This window comes from Eptatretus burgeri, chromosome 15, assembly GCF_056783735.1.
Source record: "Eptatretus burgeri isolate ZD-2024b chromosome 15, Ebu_testis_v1, whole genome shotgun sequence".
Lineage (NCBI taxonomy): Eukaryota > Metazoa > Chordata > Myxini > Myxiniformes > Myxinidae > Eptatretus > Eptatretus burgeri.
The window spans coordinates 21,763,897-21,791,289 of record NC_140975.1 but is presented as its reverse complement, the minus strand read 5'-3'; the positions used below and the strand labels follow the sequence as shown (position 1 = coordinate 21,791,289).

Sequence of the window (27,393 nt, the reverse complement as noted above, 5' to 3'; positions counted from 1 at the left end):
GTGTTAGCTCTTACATGAGCCTTGACATTGTATATAAAAAGAGGCTAAGGTGTGAAATTACTGGAGTTAATTGCCGTGATAAACACACTTGTTTTTCCAAATGTCTATTTTGGAAATGGTGACCTCAAACAAATGTGAAACGGAGAGTTGACACGGTGCTTCCGCTCGAGCCCTTTCAAATTACCAAAAGTGCAGTGGATTACATTTACACCTTTAAAGACAATAACACTGCAGACATTCATGGAGGGAAGTGCACCTGCAGGAAGTCAGACTGGAGGGCACAAAACAGGTATTCCTGGCCGAGGGAGCAGAGGATGGGTGAGGCGGCAACACGAGAGAACTCCTCACAGAGGAAATGCAGAGCACGCCGGTGCACCCACGAGGAACCATGTGGTTGACAGCTCCAATTCAAGGTGGCTACGAGTGAATCCAGACTGAGGCTCTCAGCTATGATGTCTTCACAGCCTGTGGCAAAAGGTAAAGAACAGCTCGTATCCTTCAGGTATCAAAGAATCAAGGCCGCGGGCACATATAATGGAAATCAAACAGGTTTTTTTTTTTCCATTTACATTTTTGTCAGAGGCAATACCATGATTTCACTTCCAATAGGCCAGCGTTGGCCTGTTGGTATTCTCATCTGAACCCCTGGGTCATGATGCAGGGAACCCAAGTCCAAAATCCATATGCTATAAGTATTTGTCCATTCTTTCTTAATAACGTCCTTCGAATCCATGTGTTGGTACATTGATGTCTACTGTCTTTGGCTTGTACACGATACTTGGTGTCCCATCTGAAACTCATATGTGGCTGCCTGGAAATAAAGGAAAAGGACGAACATCTGTGCTGGGTTTCACTTCGTAACTTTCACCTCATAATAACTTTTGGACTGCTTTCATACAGCCCCAAAAGGATGGAAGCTTTAAAGAGATGATTGCTGGAGTCCTTTGCTTTCCTGCTTCACAAGCTCAGAAAAGTTGCTTATCAAAGAATTAAGCATTGTTTCTATGTTAAAAAGTTTTCGAACTTTGACCCCTGGTATAAATAACAATAAGTATTCCTCCCAGTGGTTTAGAATGACCCAAGAAGCCTAAGCAGTTCGTTAACCTTTTCGCTTCAAAACACCTTCAACCACCAGAGGTTGCTTACGTCTGGTTTACAACATATTATAATTACAAACTAAACAATTAGTCGAAACCACAACAAATACAGCTGCTGGTGTAATTCAAAGGTTTGAATTAAATAAAGCATTGTCTCTGTCATTGGAGACGAAAGGTCAAACGGACTTGTCCTGCTTTTTCTTTTGTGATAAACTTGTTCGAGTCCCAAAAGCAGCAGATGGCAACGATCACCTCGATGATACCGATGGCCTCTTTCAGCAGCTGGACAACGTCAAAGAGGGAGTTCCAAAAGACCAAGTGATGCATGCATTCTGCATAATTTACTTCCAAAAGCCATTTGGCAAGCTTCGCAGCAAGTAAGTGCCTTCAAAATATGCAAAGAAAAGACCGATAAGTTCAAACTCAGCAAACAGAGTGAAAGATCTCTGTGTGTCTGTGTCTGTGTCTCTGTTTCTGTCTCTGTCTCTCTCTCGCATTATGTAGTGCTATGCATGATCGAAGTGCTGTTTGCTTCTGCCATCTGCGGGGCTTGGACTATATGGCGATGTGGTATTATATGCATTGTCATCTAGCGAATGCCATCACTACCAGGTGAAAAAATATATGTGTTCTCTCGGCATTGACCGGACCAGCCATTGTAAGCTGTTAAACCAACCGAGACCAACAACGGTAAAGTGAAACCCATGCCTGGGTTATTGTTTCGGGTCATGCCCACATTTTTGTTTCGCCTTTCACACTGTATAGCCATCCATGGGGATGTATTTACCAGCAACAATGCATGATGCGTATTCCTTGAGGCTGTTTCTTTATTTCTTTCCAAAAGTCAACTCATCATCAGATATAGCTTCCAATAATAACCTTGAAATTGTGCAGGATATATAATATATTGAAGAAAATAAAAAGAATGAATGCAGACTGATATTTTGGAGCCACCTGTCAGGGACTTGTGCAGTGTATGGCACAAAGGCCTAATCTTTAGGAAGGGTTCCAAAAGTGAGTGCTCGTACAGGCAAGAGCAAGCACACCACCCCTTGCAAAGCCTGCTGTACTCCAGGACGAGACGAAAAGTAAAATTCATCATTTGAGAATTTTATGTCAGCTCCATACTGATGTATGCCTGGTGATGGCTTAATGGTTAGGGTGGTGAGCTTGTGATCCCAGGATCCTGACTTCAAATCCCACTCAGCTGTTGAATTAATTCCAGGTGGGGTTGACTCTGCCTGTCATCCTTCCAAGGTCGGCAAAATGAGTGCCAGCTTGCTGGTATCCTGTGTTGGAGTGGCGACCCATCCAGGGTTGTACCCAATAGCCAAGGAGACTGCTGAGGCAGCACCAATGCTCTGCATAGAGTATGGTCCCAATGGATGGATGGACACTGATGTGTAATAAAAATACCACAGGTTTACCCTTTTAGATATTCACCCCAAACTTACCACGTTCAAATCCTCACCAAGATGGGCACAAAGCAATACGCAGGAGGAAAATATATGTACAACTAGTGTAAATACGACGGCATGCCATCGCAAATCCCCATGCTTCCTACCTTAAGCAATGTTTAAAAGTGGCAAAAAGTTCCACCGGGAATGACACAATGTCAAATTTTGAGTTAAAAATTATTTTTCACATTTTGACCCCTGTGTGACCTTAAGTCCCCACGCCCTGGGGAATGAACGAAGGTCAAATCCAATACATCACTACATATTTCATGCGTCTCCCAATGTTGATTGTATAGACAAAGTTTAATTGTACAACGCTCCTTCCAAATTCCATCTCCAGGTGATGCATGATGTCATCATCGGGCACTGAAGGAAGGGAGTACTCAGTTTTCACTCCGTTCATTTGTTTTCTGGGTAGATTTCTTGTTTGTTTATCTGTCTGTCTATCTGTCTGTCCGGGCGATATATCAGCCATCCTTCAAGCTAGGAAGCTGACATTTGGGGCCAAAAGTGAAGATGTGCTTTAGAAAAAAACGGCATTTTAAAAATTATTAATCAATTCATTGATTAATTACTTTATTATTATCTATTTATTAATTACATATACTAGAGTAGCTCATGGTGGTTTGGTATGCACTTGTATGTCCAGAGCTAAACTCTTCAAAAATCATCTAATTGAAGGTCATTGAACAATTTTTGGTTGGTAACACATTTGCCACTGATGGCGAAATAGGTGAAATGGCCACGCCCCCTTTTTAAGCAAAGTACTACCACCCGCCATTACTGTATCTCCAGAACCGTTGGACCTAGAAGGTTGTGTGACCACTCAAAATGTTCGGAATGGCCACGTTATGGGGGGTCAGTAATACATTTCCATGTCCAAAAGTCAATGGTTTTTAAGATATTTGCCAAAAAACTGATTTCAGCATGGTACGCACTACAGTTCTGACCCTTTATTATATTACCTGTTGTAATTTTGCACATTGTCCATATTTTAGAGTTTAATTATGTGGATTTCTACACTTTTTGCATTTACTACAGCCACAAAACACCACACATTTTATGTTCATTCCTCTGCAAGTGCACGTCTTGGTACTCATACATGATGTTGGACATTTGCATGGAGGGGCAGGTCATCGGGCCTGCACGGTACTGGCAGTATCACAGGTGTAATTCCAACATCTGTTGCTTTATAACCATACTGGCGTGGATCTGGTTTGGTGACTGAAGGATTTAGAGCTTGTAACCACATCTTACACTGCAGATATGCTCGCTTTATGTGTTCTCGTAGCGTTGAAGAACAGCGCACAAGCTGGTTGAAGTCGAGCTCTTCCTTGGAGTTGTGGTACTGCTCCCAACGATACTCATCGAATGTGGAACAGTCGGTCTTCTTTAATCCAGACACAAGGAATTTTTCAGCATTACTTATCATCTGTGGTGACAGTTCCTCTACACCAAACCCTTCCAGAAGGGAGAGATCCATGGATGCTTTCATGCCAGACAGTTTTGGACCCACCTTGCTGGTACTGTCACACCCGCTAAGTGCATGAATGGCTGGGAGACACGACACCAAATTGTTGTCCAGTTGATCAACTAACAGGTGGACTGGTGCAGTTTTCTTGTTTTTCCGGTTACCAAGCTTTACAAACAGCTTTTGTAGTTGCCAGGTTTTCTTGAAGTGGAAGATGAGATTGACAAAGACATCTGTGTCAGGCGAGTCAACCAAGACTGATTGAACCCCATGTTTCACAACACCATCATTAATATGGAACATGATTCTGTCATCGGCTTCTTCTTGGTTGCTTGAGAGCTCTGCGATCTGTGTTTCAGTGCCAGCTAATAGTTTCGGTTGCAGGAGGTATCATTGGGATGACAAGACAGAAAGAGGCAGTAGCCTTATGGAATCTCTTAAAGCATGAGAAAGATCTTCATGTGGCACAGCTGCTCGAATGGTGTAACTTGGGCGACAAAGACGACAGTGAACTGAACCTACACCATGAGTTCAATCCAAGTTCTCCGAAGATTGGCCATGAATGCGCAAGGACACTTTTGGATTACATAAAATCCATCAACAATCCATTCAGCACTGGGATCAGACTTCACATCATCTCTACTGGAGCTGATATACCCCAGGAGGTTGTTGACGGATTACTTGAATGCCTGGAAACTGGTGAGAAGAGTTATCAAGAGTTTGTTGAGACCAGATTTCGGAATAAGGAGAAACACCTACATGACACAATACCTACTAGCCGCAACACTGTTTTCGTGAAGCATGCTTCCACACCGTCCATAACGAAGAAATCGATGGCAAAAAAGATGCTGCAGAAACGATTAGGTACATTGATTATGCCAGATAAAGAGGGTACAGCATGCTAGAGCTCCTGAAGTATGAATTGACCAGCACATCCCAGTTCCTCACCACTGAATGAAAAGATGGCATCAGATTGAAGAAGCCTGATAAAGCCTCCTTATCGAGAGAACTAGTCAATCAACTTCCAGAGGAGAAAAGGAATGTCAAATGTGATGCTCAGATGACAATAGTGGACTTCATGGCACTTGTGCGAAAACTACCAATGAAAAAGATGGGCCTTGATACATTTGGGCAATTTGCTGAGAGTCTTTCCAACAGCATTCTTGCTCAAGGTTCTGAGCCCACAAGAATGGACATTATTTTTGACGTTTATCAAAAATCATCAATCAAGCAAATGGAACGTGCACAGAGTTCTTCTAAAGAAATCACGATCACCATTCGGTCTGACAATCAGAAACTCCCTGTCGATCTTGATATAATATGTTCTGGAGCTCAATGTTGAACAAAGGTTGCAGGAGTATGTCTTCAAGTGGATGCTGCAGAATGTTGTGTCAGAAAAGGAAATTATCTTTGGAGGAGTATATGGGGGTGAATGTAGGAAACTGTTAGCTGGCACTGAAACACAGATCGCAGAGCTCTCAAGCAACCAAGAAGAACCCGATGACAGAATCATGTTCCATATTAATGTTAGTGTTGTGAAACACGGGGTTCAATCAGTCTTGGTTGACTCACCTGACACAGATGTCTTTGTCAACCTCATCTTCCACTTCAAGAAAACCTGGCAACTAAAAAGCTGTTTGGAAAGCTTGGTAACCGGAAAAACAAGAAAACTGTACCAGTCCACCTGTTAGTTGATCAACTGGACAACAATTTGGTGTCGTGTCTCCCAGCCATTCATGTACTTAGCAGGTGTGACAGTACCAGCAAGGTGGGTCCAAAACTGTCTGGCATGAAAGCATCCATGGATCTCTCCCTACTGGAAGGGTTTGGTGAAGAGGAACTGTCACCACAGATGATAAATAATGCTGAAAAATTCCTTGTGTCTGGATTAAAAAAGACCGACTGTTCCACATTCGATGAGTATCGTTGGGAGCAATACCACAACTCCAAGAAAGAGCTTGACTTCAACCAGCTTGTGTGCTGTTCTTCAACGCTACGAGAACACATAAAGCGAGCATATCTGCAGTGTAAGATGTGGTTCAGGTCAGGTCAGGTATGGGAGCATGTGCCAGAACAGCGCGTCGCTGCGTCCACTTTCCGCCGGTACTCCAGGGGCCTCCGTCTGGCCATCCCCCAGGCAGATGCCAGGCCCATCCCCATCTCCTTGAGATGATGGTCAACCTGTTGCAACCATGAGGCACGTGGTCGGCCCACTGGCCTCCTCCACTCATGAGACTCCCTCGCAGAGAGAATCTGGTGAGCAGGATCAGCGTCAGGAAAACGAGCCACATGTCCATACAGCCGCAACTGACGCTCACGGACTATGCAGGTAACAAATCTCATCCGAGTCTCTCTCAGCAACCGCTCGTTGGACACAAAATCCGACCAGCGATAGCCAAGGATTCTCCGAAGAGACCTGGTACCAAAGAAATTAAGTCTCCGTCTCAGATCCTTGGTCAGAGTCCAAGTCTCGCACCCATAGAGCAAGACTGGAAGTACCAAGGACCTGAAGACTCAGACTTTCGTCCTCCCGCACAGGTACCGGCAGCGCCACACCCCATGATCCAGTGAATCCATGACTCCTCAGGCCCAACCCAGACGTCTATTGACCTCTGACTCGCAGCCAGCAGAGACATGAATATCACTGCCGAGGTAAGTGAATCTCTCCACGACCTCAACATCCTCACCACAAACAGGCACAGACAGGATAGCAGCATCAAAGATGCCATTGAAAGCCTGGATCTTAGTTTTGACCCAAGAAACCCGTAATCCCAACGGCTCCGACTCCTCATTCAGCACCTCGAGGGCCCCCAAAAAGATATCTAAAGTCTCTGCAAAGATGACTGCATCATCTGCAAAATCAAGGTCTGAGATCTTGACATCCCCAAGCAATGCACCACAGCATGATCTTTCCGACATCCTCCCTAGAATCCAGTCCATACAAGTGCTGAAAAGTGTGGGGGCCAGTACCCACCCCCCTGACGAACTCCAGTAACAACTGGAAATAAGTCAGAGATGGTACCACCACATCTCACAGCACTCTCAGTACCAGAGTAGAGTTCAGACATCAGATCGATCAGTCTTGGTGGCACCCCACGAAGACCAAGAATCCTCCAGAGGGCATCCCGATTCACTGAATCGAACGCTTTACAGAGATCAACATAGGCTGCAAGCAGCCCCTGCCGAAACTCTCGTCTGCGTTCAATGAGGACACGAAGTGCAAGGATACGGTCAATCGTTGACCTCTTTGGTGTAAAACAGTCTCTGCAACGCTTCACAAATCTAGGCTTTATGGGAGAATGGCCAGACAGAAGCCATTCCTGCGAAAAAGGCACATGACAGCACACCTGGAATTTACAAAAAAGGCACGTGAAAGATTCTGAGAGCATGAGGGAAAAGATTCTGTGGTCTGATGAGGTGCAATTGAACTCTTTGGCTTGAATTCAAAACGCTATATCTGACCGAAACCGAGCACAGCTCATCACCCATCTAACACCATCCCTACCGTGAACCATGGTAGTGGCAGCATCATGCTATGGGGATGCTTTTCAGCGGCAGGGGGAACACTTGTAAGGATAGAGGGAGCAATGAATGTAGCCAAATACAGGCAAATCCTTGAGGAGAACCTGCTTCAAAGTGAAAAAGATCTTAGACTGCGGCGAAGATTTACGTTCCAAGAGGACAATGACCCCAAGCAAACAGCCAAAAGAACACTGGAATGGCTTCAGAACAAGAATGTGAAAGTCCTTGAGTGGCCCATCCAAAGCCCAGACTTGAATCCCATTGAGAATCTGTGGAAAGATTTGAAGATGGTTGTTCACCGATGCTCCCCAGAGTTGAGCAAATCTGCAAGGAAGAAAATCCCCAAATTCAAATGTGAAAAGCTGATATAGACATACCCAATTAGACTCAAAGCTGTAATCGGTACTAAAGGCACTACTACAAAGTATGGACTCAGGGGTGAATACTTACGCAAATTAGATATTTCTGTGTTTAATTTTCTACAAACATGCTTTCACTTTGTCATCATAGGGTATTTTGTGTGGATCGGTGACAAAACAAAATCTCAATTTAATTCCTATTAAAGTCAGGCTGTAACACAACAAAATGTGGGAAAAAAATCAAGTGGTGGGAATACTTCATGAAGGCATTGTTGCTACCTTAAATTGTGTGTTACTCCATCAAGATCTGTATTAAATCCACTTTCATCCATATGTTCAGGTTGATTTTAAAGATTATTGGAAGGGACAATAAAGTGACTGACTATTGCATCAAGAAAAGTGAAATGAAAATGCAAAACAACCAATCAGGCAGCTTTTCAATCACAGTGTGGGAAACAGCCACTGTAAACGCGAGTCAGACAAACACACGAACAGGCACTGTGGTTCCATATGTATATATATATATATATATATATATATATATATATATATATATATATATATATATATATATATATATATATATATATATATATATATATATATATGAATACAAACAAACACGACATAAGAGTGACCAAAGCTTTTCGTGCTGCACACCTCAGGGTAAAAAAATCACAGCAAGTGAAGAAGGAAATGAAGGTGCGTGCTTTACACACAGGTCTCAATAACGTAGCCGCAGATTGGTTCAGCCGTAATGACGTCACGGTTAATCCGAACGCCCATTGGTCGGCTCATCATCTTCACCGCAAGCTCCCATTGGCTGGAGCAGAGTTCGTCAATGATTGACATTTGCAACCACATCCTTGAAGGAGGGCGGATGGGTTTTCCATAAGCTCCATTCACCATTTGTTACCGTACTTCCCTTGATCTTTCCATGCTGAAAGAGACACAGAGATCGTACAAATTCCTTTTGACGACAGAGTATTGGATCGGTGGTAAGGATGAAGGTTGCTACCAACACGTAAATGAAACGAGCTCTAACCTCGGCTCAATATCCTGAACATATCTGCATTGTACTGGTCTGCACAGATAGGGTTGGCAACCAGGTGCTGTGCAATGGCAGATGAAGCAGGTACAGTGGCCGGTGGTTGCTGGATATTTCTACATGCTCGCACTGGTTGTGTTCTAACCCTCACAATCTTTCTTCGAATCGCCTATGTCGTCTTCGGATACATAATATATTGTTACGAATTTCACCCGCCCGGCGTGCGATCGGCCACGTAACTCGAATCGCGACGCGTCGCCCACTGGAATGGACAATTCAGTCGTGACCCTCTTGGAACTATCGCCAAGGAGCTAGTCACGGGTGGGGGGTTAACCTCACCACAACCCAGTCCGCATTCTACCCGCGCAAAATTGGGTGAATCGCCGAAAGTCGATATACCTAAGTACTCGCACGGGTAACCTAACGAGGGGTTATACCACGCCACAGGTCGACTGGACACGAACCACCTAAGCGGCTCGTTCCGTGCTACAGGGATAACCGAACGGAGTTATCGTCGACCTTGACGGTTCAGATTGGTTACCGGGTGCTTTAAACCCACTATCAATCCCTTATGTGATACAAGAGGGAGATTCAACAAAGGAAAGGACGAAGCGAAACGGGGGAACAGTTCAACAAGCAAGCACTTTATTTCACACACGTAAGCAGGCAAATACGAACAAAAGCAGGCAAATAGGAACAAAGGAAAGCACTACGACCGAATAAAAGGCAATTATTTACAGCACAGTCACTTATACAGGTTTTACTTTGCAAGACTGGCGCCACAAACACACATACAAAAGCCCGAAAAGAAAAGAAAAGAAGTGACTTCCCTTATGGACCGTCGAGTCCTCCTCTCCTACTACCGTCAACGCGGTCGCGCCTGGTTCCGGCCTCCCCTGCGGCCGGCGAACCCTCTTCGGCACTCCTCGTCCGGACGCGCAGGTCCACCACAGGCCGCACTGCGGCGCCTCCCATCCGCGTCTCCACCAACAGGCTGCGCCGGGCCACGAGCGCGGGAACGAGAGAGGAGGAAGGGAGTGCTTTGGAGAGCGAGACCCAAGGAGAGAGACCGAGCCTTTTTGGAGAGAGAGCTGGTGCCTTTTTTGGAGAGAGCTACAGCCAACATGAGCCACGATCAGAGAGAGAGTGAGCCTCGCGTCCGTTTGCCTTTTGTAAGGCGGGGCTCCGCCCTTCGCCGCGTGGGGCTCCGCCCCGTTCGCGGCTCCACCTCCCTTCGAGGCGTTTCCAGAAGGCTCTCGAAGGGGGGCGTGCCCCCACTCCGACCGCCTCACGCCGGGCCTCCACCAATGGGGAGGGAGCTGCCCTGCCCCCCTTCCCGTGCCAGCCTTGGCACCGCAGAGGGGTGCGCAAACCCACGCACTAACGCAGGTTTCTTTTTTGCCGTTGTCGTTGGTTGGTTTGAGGTTGTTGGATCCAAAATAACGATAGAGAAAAGAAAAATGGCTAACTCAAAGCATCGCAGCCCGGATGAATCACACATATTCCCCCTAAACAACAGGTGTGGACTAACTACACATGAACTTAGCGTCATAACTGATCTAAGGATCCTTCATGGTGGATTGCGAATTTCCACAGCCGTAACACTATTATTATATGTTATATATTTATTAAAAAACCCTCAATTTGGAGATATTTTTAGAGTTTTTGAAAACAGTGTTTCCTGAGAATTAAGCAGCAAATCAAGGTACACCCACCCACCAATGCTTCGTTGTTTAGCAAAAGCAGCAACAGCTCATGAAACCAAATGCACAAAATCAGTGGTGCATATGGGCTGAAAACCAAAATAGCAACCAGATGAACACTTCAGGTAACCACTCACAAAAATAATCTTCAATACAAATGAAGCAGCTGGCATCATGGATGGTTGGACAATTAAATCCAACTTTAAACTGTTTCGGCATCATCAGCTCACCTCATGGGCAACATTGGTCACGCAGCGAAACACACTCCAGCTGTCATTTGTGTTTGAGCCATCAAAAGGAGGCCGGTTTACTTGCATTAAAATTCAGTGGTTTATGCACCTTTGGAAATTACTTACTGTAGTTGTGCATGGAATGTTTTGACTTCTCTTACTAGGCCAAATCAAATGCCGGAGTTACAATAACTCAAACCAAGGATCACCGAGCTGTTGCACAGGGAAAGTAAGCTGTCCCGGGTGCAAGCGAAGAGAGCTCGTTTCATTGATTCAACTGCCCTCCCCCCCTCCCCGTTTATTTGTAAATATCTACATCCCACAGTGATCTTTATATGTATACACGAGTTGTGTGGCATAGCACAGTTGCCAGATTAAAAATGATTACAATGAGAAACACAAGTGCAAAACAGTTTTACAATGCGAGCTCCAATGTTTTCGCTGTTTTATCAAAAAGAGAGTATTCAAGCAATGGGCAAAGCCAGCGTGACAGAGAGCTTTGATGACGTGCTCAAGGACTACATTAAATCGTATGAGTAATGGCGTGAGAAGAGGGACATGGTTGTGGTTGGGATGACGAAGGGGCTGTGTGGGCAATGGGTTCATCCACTGCTGATAATTCAGTACAGAAACAACAATGACTCAAATTTATTCAACACAATGACAAGAGATTAAATGAAATACTGGAAACCAACGTTTACTTGGAGCATGACATTGCGCCGATTACCAAATCGGCTTCAGCTGGCGTAGGCCTGGTTTAAAATGGCCGTTCTTTTTTCTGTGCTTTGTGAGGGTGTTACGTGATGATCTTTGGCAAATGTCGAATGCTATTGAGTGCAACGTGACCACTGCTGCTCAAGCGACAGACGACGAGGAACGTCCCCAAGCACCCGGCCCCACACATGAGATAAGATGAAGCAGAGCCCTCCCTTCCTGTTAAGCATCAGTGCCTCGACTCTTTCCCAAATGGATTTCTTTAAATAATTTTAAACCAGGCCTGGGCCAGCTGAAGCCGATTTGGTGATCGATGCAACGTCACATTCCAAGCAAACATTGATTTCCAGGATTTGATTTGAATCTATCATCATGACCCATTGGATGAATCATAATTTTCATCAATTTGTTCAATACAGTTTGACCAACTGTGGCATGGTCATTTACATGGTCACGGTGTCATCTGGTTACACTTACATTGGAAAAATAACTTGGGTACAGTGCTCCAAAAAATATTTGGGATTTTTTTTTTTGCTGGAGTCACAGAATGAAAGATTAATATAGTCAATTCAAGTCGTCAATGTAGGACACAGGAGGGCATGTGCCCTGTGTAGTCCTAACTTCAGCAGAACAGCAGACAGTCGAGACTCTTCTGAAAGCCATCAGTCGTTGATGCTTGGACGGTGTGCTCAGAAAGTCAATTCCAACCATTGACCAGGCGGTCATTGATCAAAGGGCGGAGGAGCTCCTTGTGAGCCAACGGCCATCCATATCTAGTCCCCAACTGTGTCTGCGGACGTCCTCCTGCAGTTCGGTTACTTCTTATGAGGAGGTTGGTGGCAGGATTTGCACTCTGGCCACCATAAAACCCTTCATTCCGCAAAACACAAAAACGCAATTAAATCTGAAAACCCACTCCGTGGGAGTACCTCCTGTGCAGCTTCCCTTCGCAAGGCAGCTCACCGCATGACGGGATTGGGGCAAAGCCTTCGGGACCCCCAATCTTTGATGATAGGAGGTAAACCACGGGGTAACATTCCCGGGTCAGATTGCTGGATAGTGTGTCGGAGTGGTGCTGAGGTGTCGTCTACCACACGCCGATCTCCTTGGGTTAACCTGAGGTGGTCCCTTCAGGTGGGTGCCTGGAATGTCCTTTCCCTAAGAGATGATGATCACCTGTCTCTGTTATCATCTGAGCTCAAGCGTTTGGACATCGGTATTGCAGCTTTCTCTGAGGTTCGGAGACCGGATTGCGGCGAGATAATGGTGGGTGGTTACACCTACTATTGGTCTGGTCGCTCTGATGGTTACCATACCCAAGGAGTTGCTGTAGCTGTGTCCAATAAGCTGACTCCAATGATAATTGAGTTAACACCGGTCAACGAGCAAATTATGAGACTAAGGATTCGTCACTCCTTAGGTGTCATTTCCCTGATCTCTGTTTATGCTCTGATTGAGGCGAGTGATCTCACTGTGAAGGACACATTCTACGCCACACTTGAGCCTGTGGTTGATCAGTGCCCCAGACAAGATACACTTCTAGTCTTGGGGGATTTTAATGCATCGACTGACTGGAACTAATAGGGATGGTTATAAGACGTGTGTTGGTCCCCATGGGTCAGGAACTATGAACCAGAATAGCACCAATTTACTTGACTTTGCAAGAAGTCATGGACTTAGGGTGGCCGGTTCATGGTTTCACCACCCACAAGCTCATCGCTGGACTTGGTATTCCAACGCTGGCGGTGTGGCAAAGGAGATTGACCATGTCCTCGTTGATGGTCGCTGGAGGATGATCCAGAACTGCAAGCTCCACCGGAGTGCTCAGGTCCTCAATACTGACCACCGGCTTGTTGTAGCAACTCTGAAGTTGCACCTTAAATTAAGGAGAATGGTACCATCCCAGCCTAGGCTGGATGATGGCAAGCTCAAGGATGAGAGGGTAGCTGAGGAGTTTGCGAACAGGCTGAGTAGAGATTTGGGGGGTCTGGGTGCTTTTGGAGGTCCTGAAGAGTTGTGGAGTGCCTTCAAGACCACCGTCCTTGATGTTGCGGGTGGATTTCTTGGAACTCACCGCAGGGCAAAGAAGAATTTTGTCTCTCAAGGGACACTGAATACCATTGACCAGAGTCGCAGGGCCAGGCTGAATGGCAGAGCTGAGCTGTTCAGGGAGCTGAGGCATAAAATTGTATGTGTGCTCAGGGTGGACAAGGAGGCCTATTGCGAGGAATATGTGAGGGGGGTATAGCATCACATGTGGTCAAATGATTCTCGTCCTGCTGACAGGGGAATTCACGCATTGCATTCATCCAAGCCCATCCCTCGGTGTACTACAGTTAGAGCAGCGAGTGGTAGGCTCTTGACAGAGGAGTCTGAAGTGAAGGCCTGCTGGGCCGCTTACTTTGAGCGGTTGTACCAGGCGGATCCACCAGCTGTCGAGTTGGATGACAGGGGTGTTACAGTCCTTGTTGCTGACCCTCCAATCAACTGTGGTCCACCTTCGCTTGTGGAAACACAGGCTGCGGTGAACCAGGTGAAATGGGGTAAAGCTCCAAGGATCTGTGGCATCCATGCTGAACTTTTCAAGGCTGGTGGAAATACTGCACTCGTGTCGTTGCATGCAGTTTTTTGCTCTGCCTAGAACACAGGCATCATCCCAAATGAGTGGAAGGGAGGCCTTGTTTTCCCTCTCTGGAAAGGGAAGGGTGATCGCCAAGACTGCAACAACTACCGAGGGGTGACGCTGCTCTCAGTGCTGGGCAAGGACTTTGCTCGGATAATTCTTGATAGGGTTCGCCACCATCTGCTTGAGCACCAGCGTCCAGAACAATCAGGCTTTACACCAAAGAGGTCAACGATTGACCGTATCCTTGCTTTTCGGGTCCCCAACGAACGCAGACGAGAGTTTCGGCAGGGGCTGCTTGCAGCCTATGTTGATCTCTGTAAAGCGTTCGATTCAGTCTATTGGGATTCCATCTGGAGGATTCTAAGTCTTCGTGGGGTGCCACCAAAACTGATCAATTTGATGTCTGAACTCTACTCTGGCACTGAGAGAGCTGTGAGATGTGGTAGTACCATCTCTGACTTATTTCCAGTTGTTACTGGAGTTCGTCAGGGGTGTGTGCTGGCACCCACACTTTTCAGCACTTGTATGGACTGGATTCTCGGGAGGATGTCAGACAGATCAAGCTGCGGTGCATCGTTTGGGAATGTCAAGATCTCTGACCTTGATTTAGCAGATGATGCAGTCATCTTTGCGGAGACTTTAGATATCATTTCAGGGGCCCTCGAGGTGCTGAATGAGGAGTCGGAGCCGCTGGGATTACGCGTTTCCTGGGTCAAAACTAAGATCCACGCTTTCAATGACATCTTGGATGCTGCTGTCCTGTCTGTGCCTGTTTGTGGTGAGCATGTTGAGGTCATGGAGAGATTCACTTATCTTGGCAGTGATATTCATGTCTCTGCTGGCTGTGAGTCAAGAGGTCAATAGACACCTGGGCCGGGCCTGGGGAGTCATGGATTCACTGGATAATGGGGTGTGGCGCTGCCGGTACCTGTGCGGGAGGACGAAGGTCCGAGTCTTCAGGTCCTTGGTACTTCCAATCTTGCTCTATGGATGCAAGACTTGGACTCTGACCAAGGATCTGAGTGGAAATCTGAGACCAAATTCCTTTGGTTCCATGTCTCTTCGGAGAATCCTTGGCTATCGCTAGTCAAACTTTGTGTCCAACGAGCGGTTGCTGAAAAAGACTCAAATGAGATTTGTTACCTGCATAGTCTGTGAGCATCAGCTGGGACTGTATGGACATGTGGCTCGTTTTTCTGACGCTGATCCTGCTCACCAGATTCTCTCAGCGAGGGTGTCTCCTGAGTGGAGGAGGCCAATGGGCCGACCACATGCCTCGTGGTTGCAGCAGGTTGATCAGCCTCTCAAGGAGATGGGGATGGGCCAGGCATCTGCCTGGGGGATGGCCAGACGGAGGCCCCTGGAGTACCGGCGGAAAGTGGATGCAGCGACGCACTGGTCTGGTGCATGCTCCCATACCTGACCTGACCTGACCAGCCGGTGTGTAAAGAAGGCTGCTCTTATCCTGCAGCACACTGAAGGCTTTATCAATTTCCAGGAGTGCCCACGAAGGCAACTGTCCACACATAGGCTCGGCAGTTCTTCAAATTAAACGTTGAGTTACCAGCGCAGGATTCTGTAACGCGTGATCAAATCACCTCTAAGTCATCGACAGTCGAATGGAAGCAGATCCATATTTGCAAGGCATTGTTCGTAAGAGAAGCATGCTTGTCAGCCTGTACCATTCATATTGCACGGCGTTGCACTTTTTCCAGCAGGCTGCAGTCCTTCTTCAGAAAGGGCCTCCACAGCCGTAGAATATACTCCAAATGCGGTCTAACAAAGTTTGTGTCGGCCATCTGGAAAATTGCAGGTGTAATAGATACAATGGAGCATTGGAAGCAATGAATCACCGAGAGTGCTGTTTGGCGTCATGTTAATCTGCATTGAGGATGACATTGTGTGCATTATATGAACTCTAAAGTCAGTGATACTGTCAACCGAAACAAGGTCCACTCCATCCAAACGCAATTGCACCGTGGAGGGAACCCATCCGAGGAGCATAACCACACATTTGGTCGGGATCACTTTCATTTTCCACAGTTATGCCCACTCTTTAAGCTTGTGTAAATGCAGGATTGGTGTCGTGTTCCTTTCCATTACACCAAAGCTTGAGGTCATCTGCTAGCAATAGCTATCGACAACTGAAACAATCAACCAAGTAATCAAAATATATCCCAGAAACAGCACTGGTCCAAGCACAAAGCCCTGAGGCACTCCACTGTGAATCTCGGCCAAAAGTGAAAGCAAACCATTTACCAACACTCTTTGGTGGCATCCAGTCAGGAGGTTAGTCAGCAGAGTCAAAAGTGGAGGCCACTGGCTCCAGGCTTCAAGTTTCCCCACAAGACGTCGACGCAGGACGATGTCGAAAGCCTTGCTGAAGTCAACATGACAACAGATTTATGCTTATCCACCACGACGGTCCAACTATCACATGCCGATTGCAGACTGGTAAGGCAAGAGTGATGTTGGCGGAAGCCGCATTACTCCTGGGCAAGTAGGTGCTGCTCATCCAGGTGTGCCATGAGTTCTTGCTTTAACAAGCGCTCGAATATCTTGCTCACCACTGAAGAAAGGCTGTCCGGTCGATAATTGGCCGGATCTTGATTATCACTCTTTTTGAAGATGGCGATACATGCACCTCCTTGCAGTCCCTCAGGAGTCTCCCAGTGGCAAGCGAGAAGTTGAACAGGCAGCTCAGTGGCGACGCCAACTCAGCTGCCAACTCCTTTGGAACTTTGGGATGCCGACCATCGGGGCTTGGGGGATTTGTTAGGATCAATGGCTTGCGACTCCACATTCAGTGATAAAGACCGTATGCAAAGTGTGATCAATGTTCACCCTCCGCTGGCAGATAGGCAGGCCAGAAATGGAACCTACATATTCCAGCGTAAACATTGCAGAACAATGATTCACTAGCATTGGGTCTTCGCCGTGTCTGTCAGGAGCGAGGTTCCTCTGTCGTTGAGTACATCTACCCCCTCTCGTGAGCTGTGTTTTCTGTGGAAGTAGGTGTAGTTTCCTTAGGGCTTTTATAGCCTGTTCCACTAGCTGGGTCTCATGCCGTTTCCGTGCCTCCCGAAGGCTTGCCTTGAAAGCCCGTTGTGCAGCCTTGAGGACTATACTCTTCTGGGTTTCTGGTGAGTTGATAACGCCGCTCTTTTGTTTTTCTTTGCCGTAAGCTGCTTTAGCAGGTTCCTTGATATCCACGGTCAATTGGAACATATTGGTTTGTCATAGCATAAAGAGGCATATCCTGCGATCAGATGATGGACGTGCTCTTTTAACTGTACCCAAAACACATTTATTTTGTCTCGTTCACTGAGGTCCTAAACATTCCCTGCTGCATCTTGGCACATGGCAATGTAGTCGACCCTCCAGATATTCCTGTGACAGCCAGTTTGGGGTCTGGGGACTGCACCATCTATGACCTGTGTCCATGATAGCAAGGCATGGTCACAATTCCCCAATGGTGGCAGACATGAATACATATCTATGTCACAATCATCTTTGGTGAAAACCAAGTCAAGGAAAGATGACATGTTCCCAGCAACATATCCAGTTGGCCCCGCAACATGCTGGTGATGTAGCTTCTCAATATACTGGTGGAGTAGCTCCTCAATTTCCAGCTTTAACAATCAACTGGATAAATCGCTCTGGGAGGAAGCTGTTGGCTGGTTCCAATTGATGTGGGGGGCATTGAAGTTGCCCATTAGTAGCAAGTGACGGACAGTGGCAATGTAGCTCAACAGCTCCCTCTCAAGGTTGCTGTCCTGCTCAAACGTGTTTCCTGGTGGACTGTACACAAGGCCAATCAGTACTTTGGATGTGCCCCGCAGAATGAAGTGACGCTAAAGAGTCTCGGTGTCCCCAACGGGTGTGGGGAGACAAACATGCTGTGGATAAGTATGCTGAAAAACATACAGTGCCTTCAGAAAGTATTCACACCCCTTGACTTTTTCATATTTTGTTGTGTCACAGCCTTAATTGAAAATGGATTATCGGGAGATTCTTTTTTGTTGCAAATCTACACATATTTCCATAATGTCAAAGTGGAATTGTTTTTACAATTTTTTTGACAAGTCAATTAAAAATAAAAAGCTGAAATGTCTTGAGTCGATAAGTATTCAACCCCTTTGCTATGACACTCCAAATTGAGCTCAGGTCATCCAATTTCCTTTGATCATCCTTGAGATGCCTCCACAACTTGATTGGAGTCCACCTGAGACCAATTCAATTGATTGGACATGATGAAGAAAGAAACACACCTTTCTATACAAGGTCCCACAGTTGACAGTGCTTGTGAGAGTAGAAACTCCACCATTAAGTCCAAGAAACTGTCTGTATAACTCCAAGATAGAATTGTGAGGAGACATCGATCTGGTGAAGGGTATAAGACAATTTCTAGAGTGTTGAAAGTTCCCAAGAGCACAGTGAGCTCCATTATTAGGAAATGGAAAGAATATGGAACTACCCAGACTCTTCCTATAGTTGGCCGTCCGACCAAACTGAACAGCCGGGCAAGAAGGACCTTGGTCAGGGAGGTGACCAACAACCCAATGACCACTCTGACAGAATTACTGAGTTCCTTGGCTGAGATGGGAGAACCTGTTGTATGGACAACAATCTCTGCAGCATTTCACAAATCTAGGTATTATGGGAGAGTGGTCAGACAGAAGCCACTCCTGAGGAAATGGCACATGACAGCACGCCTAGAGTTTGCAAAAAGTCACGCGAAAGACTCTGAGAGCAGGAGGCAAAATATTCCGTGGTTTGATGAGACGAAAATTGAACTCTTTGGCCTGAATGCAAAGCGCTATGTCTGGCAGAAACCGAGCACAGCTCATCACCCATCCAACACCATCCCTACCGTGAACCATAGTGGTGGCAGCATCATACTATGGGGATGCTTATTAGTGGCAGGGAGTGGGACACTTGTAAGGATGGAGGGAGCAATGAATGGAGCCAAATACAGGCAAATCCTTGACGAGAACCTGCTTCAGAGTGAAAAATATCTTCGACTGCAGTGAAGATTTATGCTCTAACTGGACAATGAGACCAAGCATACAACCAAAGCAACACTGGAATGGCTTCAGAACAAGAATGTGAAAGTCCTTGAGTGGTGCAGCCAAAGCCCAGACTTGAATCCCATTGAGAATCTGTGGAAATATTTGAAGATTGCTGTTCACCGATGCTCCTCATTCAACTTGACAAAGTTTGAGCAAACCTGAAAGGAAGAATGGGACAAAATCCCCAAATACAGATGTGCAAAGCTGATAACGACATACCCAAGAAGACTCGAAGCTGTAATCACTGCTAAAGGCGCTTCTACAAAGTATGGACTCAGGGGGCTGAATACTAATGTAAATTAGATATTTCTGTATTTCATTGTCAATAAGTTTGTTAAAATTTCAAAAACATGTTTTCACTTTGTCATTATGCAATATTATGTGTAGATCGGTGACAATTTAAATTTTTTTTTAAATCCATTTAAAAAAGGATGTAACACAACATAATATTAACAAGAGCGCAAGTGAGCACAATATACGCCCGAAAAAGTCTCTGTGACGCGCGCACGCACAATTATATATTCAAACACGTCAATTTATGAAGAACAAGAAGGTATATACAGAATTGTGCTACTACATGGAAACCACTTTAGATGACGAACATATGTCACGACACACCGTCTCCACAGTCTGTACCTATGTACCAAATATGAAACGTGAAAGTTGAAAACTTTGGGAGTTAGCGTGCGGACAGGAACGGACGGACGGACGACCGGTATCACATAATATGCCCCGATATATATATATATATATATATATATATATATATATATATATATATATATATATATATATATATATATATATATATATATATATATATATATATATATATATATATATATATCGGGTGAATAAAAAGTCAAGGGGTGTGAATACTTTCTGAAGGCACTGTAGAAAACACCACCACCCTTAGCTCGAGCTGTACGGTCACGAGGTCACTAACCCTAACCCTAACCCTAACCCTAACAGCAACATCTAACACATCTGGAGTGGATTGATGAACCAACGTTTGCAGCTCATCCATTATGTTAAACAGACAATGTGTGTTGGTATACATCACAGTGATCTTCCAGGGTGCATTTGCCAATCGGATTGAGTCATCACCTCTGCTCCCCTCCAAGGCCTCGGATTCCTTGTGATTATTTTCAGTCTACGGATGATGATGCCAGTCTCGTTTCTTGAACATTCCTTAACCTGCCTGACGAGCTCCTTTAGTTTTCGTCTCTCCTCAACCATCAGCTGGCACAATTTTCAGCGCTTGTATGGACTGGATTCTGGGGAGGATGTCAGAGAGATCAAGCTGCGGTGCATCGTTTGGGAATGTCAAGATCTCTGTCTTTGATTGCGCAGATGATGCAGTCATCTTTGGGGAGACTCTGGATATCCTTTTGGGGGCCCTTGAGATGCTGAATTAGGAGTCGGAGCCTCTGGGATTACGGGTTTCCTGGATCAAAACTAAGATCCAGGTTTTCAATGACATATTGGATGCTGCTATCTTATCTGTACCTGTTTTGGTGAGGATGTTGAGGTCACGGAGAGATTCACTGACCTTGGCAGTGATATTCATGTTTCTGCTGGCTGTGAGCCAGAGGTCAATAGATGCCTGCGTCAGGTCTGGGGAGTCATGGATTCACTGGATCATGGGGTGTGGCGCTGCCAGTACCAGGGGTGGGAGGAAGAAAGTGCAAGTCTTCAAGTCCTTGATGCTTCCAGTCTTGCTCTATGGATGTGAGACTTGGACTCTGACCAGGGAGGTGAAATGGAGACTTAATTCCTTTGGTACAGGTCTCTTTGGAGAATCTTTGGCAATCACTGGTCAGGGTTTGTGCCCAACGAACAGTTGTTGAGAGAGACTCAAATGAGATTTGTTACCTGCATAGTCCCTGAGCTACTGCTGTATGCATATGTGGCTCGTTTTCCTAATGCTGATCCTGCTCACGAGATTCTCTCAGCCAGGGAGCCTCATGAGTGGAGGAGGCCAATGGGCTGACCACGTTCCTCATGGTCATGGTTGCAGCAGGTTGATCGGCTTCTCAAGGAGATGGGGATGGGCTAGGCATCGGCCTGGGAGATGGCCAGATGGAGGCCCCTGCAGTACTGGCGGAAAGTGATTGCAGCGATGCGCTGCTCTGGCACATGCTCCCATTCTTGACCTGACCTGACCTTTTGATCTCATCGCTTTCACTGCCGCTGCCATATTCCTTTGTTGAACCAGGAATATGATCGGTTGTTTTGTGCAAAGAGCAAGAGCCAAGTAGTTGGTGCAATGCAGAAACTCCGTTGCATCAAGCAAAGTACTTGTTGTCAGTTTGCAATAACACCTCCGCGGAAAAGAGCATGAGGTTACCGACTGCAGCTCGTGCTTCAGCAGGTTTCAATTCATTACACACAGAATTGGCTGCACCAAGGTGGGTGAAACAAGAAGACAGATTCAGCTTATTTCACGGATTCCTAGAACTCCACAGTGACTCGAATCCGATGCTTATCTGGAAAATATATTCACAGTTAAAGTGTCACACACTCTTTCTTCCCTGCACGACCTTTGCCATCGATAATATCCACTGTGTATTCAGCGAGATCTGCCTCGTGCACGAACACACACGCACACCAGTGTAGATTAAAGGGTAAGTGTGGGAAGGGGTCGGGAATTCAATAACTAGTCACGTGCACCCAATTAAAAATACAAGTTAATGAATTTTTTGAAAACCTCTTTCTTTTTAAAAACTTAAAAATATTTTAAAAGTACCTTTTTCACGTGAAACCACCCCCAAAAATTGTCCCATATCTTATTGTAATAGGGTCAGTCGGAAGGGTGGGGGGGGAGCAGAGAGGGAGGAGCAGGGAGGGGGGATGGGGGGAGGTGAGGAGGGAGAGGGGAAGGATGGAGGAGTCAGGGGGGTTGAGTAGAGGGAGAGGGCAGGGAGAGGAAGAGTGAGGAGTGAGGAGGGGGAAGGGGTATGGGAGAGATGAGAGAGCAGGGGAGAGAGAGAGAGAGAGGTGGGTGAAAGGGGGAGGGGGAGGGGGAGGGAGAGAGGGGGAAACCCTGCACTATTCAACATTTTATTTTAACATTGATAAAACAACATGCAGACAGAATTTCAACAGATATACCCTGAGCACCAGGGTTAGGCAAATTGCACGCAAAGGACAATCATGGCCAATCCGATAAGAATTTATTGGCTCGTCTATCGGATGAACGTAGTTACATAAAACGTCGAACGTCATAATCTGTTCTTTACATGCGGAACACGCTGCGGACATTTGGAACCAGCCGAGCTAACAGTGCATGAAAAAAAAAAAAAACACATCCATCATTCATCCCATTATCATTCCTCAAAATGTTTTCATAACAATGTTACTGTCGACAATTAAAACGACGATGCGATAGCAAAACGGGCGGCAGGCCTTTCTCTTTGTGGCTTTTTTTGGCAGAGGGCCTCGAAAGGCAGAGAGAACAGCGGAATGTTCAATGCCTCATGTCACTCGCCAGCTTACAGCTTCTGAGATAAACAAGCGTGTTGCCTTTACTAACCTGCACTCACTTTCCTGTTAAAAATGACACACGCACACCGGTCACCTGAAACCGAACCGTTAGAGTGAACCAAACGCGACGACGGTCATCACAAAAATAACAGCTCTTGCATCCTTCCAGAGCTACACCATTAATTAACAAAGCGAAATTACTTGATGATATTCATTAGACAGCACAGATAAAGAGACCATCCTGTTTCACAGCAAACTCGAGTCGTGCCAGAACGATGGCAAGGAGATATGGCACAGGTATGATAAGCCTCCTGGTCATTTACTGTGTCTGTACAAGGACAGAAATTAAGCTGATTGCTTTCTATTAACTGTGCACGACCCAGTCTGATGCCTCCGATGACGTCTGTGTTCGTCAGATGATGCATTTGCTCAAAGTATGTGGAATTCATATGGAAAGAGGGCAATGAGAAGGGAAGGAGGAGGGAATGTGAATTGTGCCAAAGAAGCAGGTAAGCACTATCAGAGGATACCTCTCCTATGTGAGAAAGAATGCATGTTTATATCTTGCTGAAAATGCTCAAAAATAGTTCCTGCCGGGTCGGCAGTAACTGAGACATTACGTGTTTTAAACTCTCAAGAGTGTAAAACTTGGCAGGAACTGTTTGACACTCGCAAGGCCTAGATCAAGGTGTAGGTGAGCGAAACTTTGGGTACTTGTCATCACACGAAGTAAATCCGTGGTCCAATATGGAAAGAAGCTGAAAAAAAACAAAACTGAAACAACAAATAAAAAAATAAAAACCGAGCCGTCGGATTACAACCACTCGAGTGGGTTCGACCAAATCGTTTCGAAGAAATCGTTTCGGAAGAAACTTCCACGGGAAAGCATCATCACAGTACATGTAATGCCCGTCACTCAATATACAAGTCAGAAAAAAGAAAAGAAATTATTTACAAAAAAAAAACATAATGAAAAAAAACCAGGTCTGGATGGAATTCCAAAAAAAAACAACCACACAAGGGAGGAAGGAATGACAAAGAAGGAACGACACCACAATCTATCTATAATTCCAGCAATGTGTGTGTGTGTGTGTGTGTGTGTGTGTGTGTGTGTGTGTGTGTGTGTGTGTGTGTGTGTGTGTGTGTGTGTGTGTGTGTCTGTCTGTCTGCGACCGCCGTTTCTCGTCGACCGCCGGTCCGATCTGATTGAAACTTGCCAGGAATATTGCCGGGGACCCGCGGATGTGCCTTTTCAAGGTTTCATATTAATCGGACAAGCGGTTCCCAAGTTTCGGCCATTTATCTGTCGACCAATGACAAGACACGGTGCTATGACATCACGATAGGACGTCACAATTAATGTTTATTTATTTATTTATTTTTGCACGATTGAGGTCACAATTCTTCTTCTTCTTTGTTTGGTATGACGTCACAATCGACGCTGGGGACCTGAGTATGTGCCTTTTCAAGGTTTGATATCGTTCTTCATCCATTTCAGCTGTTTCCCAAGGTTTGAAAGCTGTTTTTTCCCAAGGTTTGAATTAATTGTTCAAATTATTAATTAATCCCAAGGTTTGAATTTTTCCAAGGGAAACAGCTGTTTCCCAAGGGTTTGAAAGCTGTTTTTTCCCAAGGTTGGAATTAATTGTTGTGCTTGGTAGACATTTGTGAATACATTTACAGAGAGAGGGGCGAGAGAGGAGGGGGGAGAGAGGAGGGGGGAAAGAGGGGGGGAGAGGAGGGCGAAAGAGGGGGCGAAAGAGGGGGCGAGAGAGGGGGCGAGAGAGGAAGGGAGAGAGGAAGGGAGAGAGGAAGGGAGAGAGGAAGGGAGAGAGGAAGGGAGAGAGGAAAGGAGAGAGGAAGGGAGAGAGGAAGGGAGAGAGGAAGGGAGAGAGGAAGGGAGAGAGGAAGGGAGAGAGGAAGGGAGAGAGGAAGGGAGAGAGGGGGCGTCACAATTCAAGAGAGGGGAGAGAGGAGGGGGCGAGAGAGGGGGACAGGAGAGGGGGTGAGAGTGGGGGGGAGAGAGGGGTGGGCGAGAGAGGACAAGAGAGGGGGCGAGAGAGGGGAGGTGTCACAATTCAAGAGGAGGGGCGAGAGAGCGGGGCGAAAGAGAGGGGGAAGAGGGGACAGGCAAGACTAGGGGGGAGGACGGGCGAGACTAGGGGGAGAGAGGGGGGCAAGAGGGGGAGAGAGAGGGGGGGCGAGAGAGGAGGGGCGACATAATTCTTCTTCTTCGTTTGATATGACGTCACAATTGACGCTGGGAACCTGAGTATGTTTCCCAGGTGTTTCCCAAGTTATGGCCATTTATGATACGGTTGGTCCGATCTCATTGAAACAATGCCCCAATCCAGTCGTCGTTTACGAGAGCGAAGGAACGAAGCTACACATACTGGCACGCACCGATGGGCCCGCACTAGTCCTTTTAAAGATTGCAATCACAACATTTTTACTTCCGACACTGAAGATGAAGGAGGTTATGTTTACATCTCTCTCTGTCTGGTTGTGTACAGGATATCTCAAAAAGTTAAGGACGGATCCAGATGAAATTTTGTGGACAGGTTTAGTGCGTGACAAGGATGAACTGATTAGATTTTGGTGAAGATCCGGATCCGGATCCGACTACTAGAATGTTAAAGTCATTCTTCACCATTGAGAGATAGGGCCAAAATTATAAAAAGCACGATATCTCAAAAGGATGTGGACGGATTCGGACAAAACTTGGTGGACATGTTGTGTGTGTGACAAGGAAGAATTTTTTCGATTTTGGTGAAGATCAGAATCCGGATCTGAATACGATAATTATTAAAAAAATTTTAAGTGAGACATTGAGAGATGGGGTCAAAAATGATATAGTCCTGTATAGCATGATATTTCAAAAATGTATTGGGACCGATATGTTCTCATGGATCAGGCATTGCGTGGCGGAGGTATGCGCTCTACTGAGTGCCCTTCTAGTTTTCATATGTGATTGAAGCAACTATAACAATTGTATGAAGTCTCGGAAAAGGCCCTGTCACACCTTGACAATTTAGCCAGCATATGCCGACGTATGAAAAATTTGTCTAAAACGCTGGCACACATCGAATACGTATGGGTAAGTTTTGTTTACGTTAAGAGCACGCTGGCATACGTCGTAGTACGCTGGCATACGTCGTAGTACGCCGACATACGTCGAAGTACGCTGGCATACGTCGTAGTACGCCGACATACGTCGAAGTACGCTGGCATACGTCGTAGTACGCCGACATACGTCGAAGTACGCTGGCATACGTCGTAGTATGCCGGCATATGTCGTAGTACGCTGGCATACGTCGTAGTACGCTGAGCTGTTAGACAAATTTTCCATGCTTGAAATTTTTCGACGTATGCCAGCGTATGATTCACACATTCCGCATAACGCTGGCCATAAGTTGTAGGCACGTTATGCGATTGTTGACACACGTCGACACACGTTGCTTGTAAGTTACTCATAAGTCGAAACACATCGAGGTAATGTTTAGCATTCCCGAAACTTATTTCTAACCTATGAGTAACGTGTTGTAGGCACGTTACACGATCGTCGACACACGTTACTTGAAAGTTACTCATAAGTCGAAACATGTCGAGGTAATGGTTAAGGCCCGGTCACACCTTGACGTTTTAGCCAACGTGTGCCGATTTTTGAATTTTTTTTCTAAAACGCTGGCACACGTTGAATACGTTATGGGTAAGTTTTGATAACATTGAGAGCACGCTGAAAAACACTGCCATACGTCGTTGTACGTTGGCTTTATACGTTGTACTTTTCGGTTGTCCTCAAATTTTTGCATGCTTGAAATTTCACGACGTATGCCGGCGTATGACTCACACGTTCCGCTACGCTGGCCACAAGTTGTATGCACGGTCTGCGATCGTTGACAGACGTCAACACATGCTACTTGTAAGTTAATCATAAGTTGAGACACGCCGAGGTAATGTTTAGCATACCCGAAACTTATTTCTAACCTATGATTAACGTGTTGTTGGCACGTTACGCGATCGTTGCCACACATCGACAGACGTTACTTTTAAGTTACTCATAGGCTGAAAGACGTCGGTATAATGGATCGTCCTTGCATCAGCGTCCACGGCCACGGCCAGGACACTTATTTGCAGCATTCTTCAAACTTTTCTTCGGCATGACGAGTATGTTCACACTTCGATGTCTAGCTTGGCTATGATTCCAATTGTCCATCGGCAGCGTCTATTTAAAATAGTCGAGTTTGAGCGTTTTAACACGTTCAGAAGAAACGCTTCAAATTTCAAAACCCCAGCGTCAAAAAACAAAGCCGAGTGACAGCAATTTAAATCGTTCATTGTAAACAATGAAAATAGCTGAGTGGTACCGTTTAAAAGTCGTTGAGTGTAAAAAAAATCCAATTGTTGAGCGCAAGCGTCTACTTTCAATAGTGGAGATGCAGCCATTTAAATCATTGAGTTTATCATTTAAATCGTTAAATCGTTAAACGCAAGGACGATCCATCATAACCCACACCCTCCCCCTCACACTCACCTACTACTGCCAACATGAACAAACTACTACTAATACTGATACTGATACTGATACTGATACTGTTACTGCTGACA

At 45.8% G+C, this 27,393-nt stretch overlaps 1 protein-coding gene across 7 annotated transcripts in view; it reads right to left on the bottom strand.

Annotated features, from left to right (window-relative positions):
- The window catches only part of LOC147011708 (BTB/POZ domain-containing protein 7-like), a 192,284-nt gene that overhangs the window by 31,552 nt on the left and 133,339 nt on the right, over positions 1 to 27,393 (bottom strand). For all 7 annotated transcript variants that reach the window (XM_085857689.1, XM_085857687.1, XM_085857691.1 and 4 more), the window contains one exon: positions 257 to 465. In XM_085857689.1, coding sequence (XP_085713815.1) covers positions 257 to 465 — 209 coding nt within the window. The remainder of the gene's footprint in view (positions 1 to 256; positions 466 to 27,393) is intronic.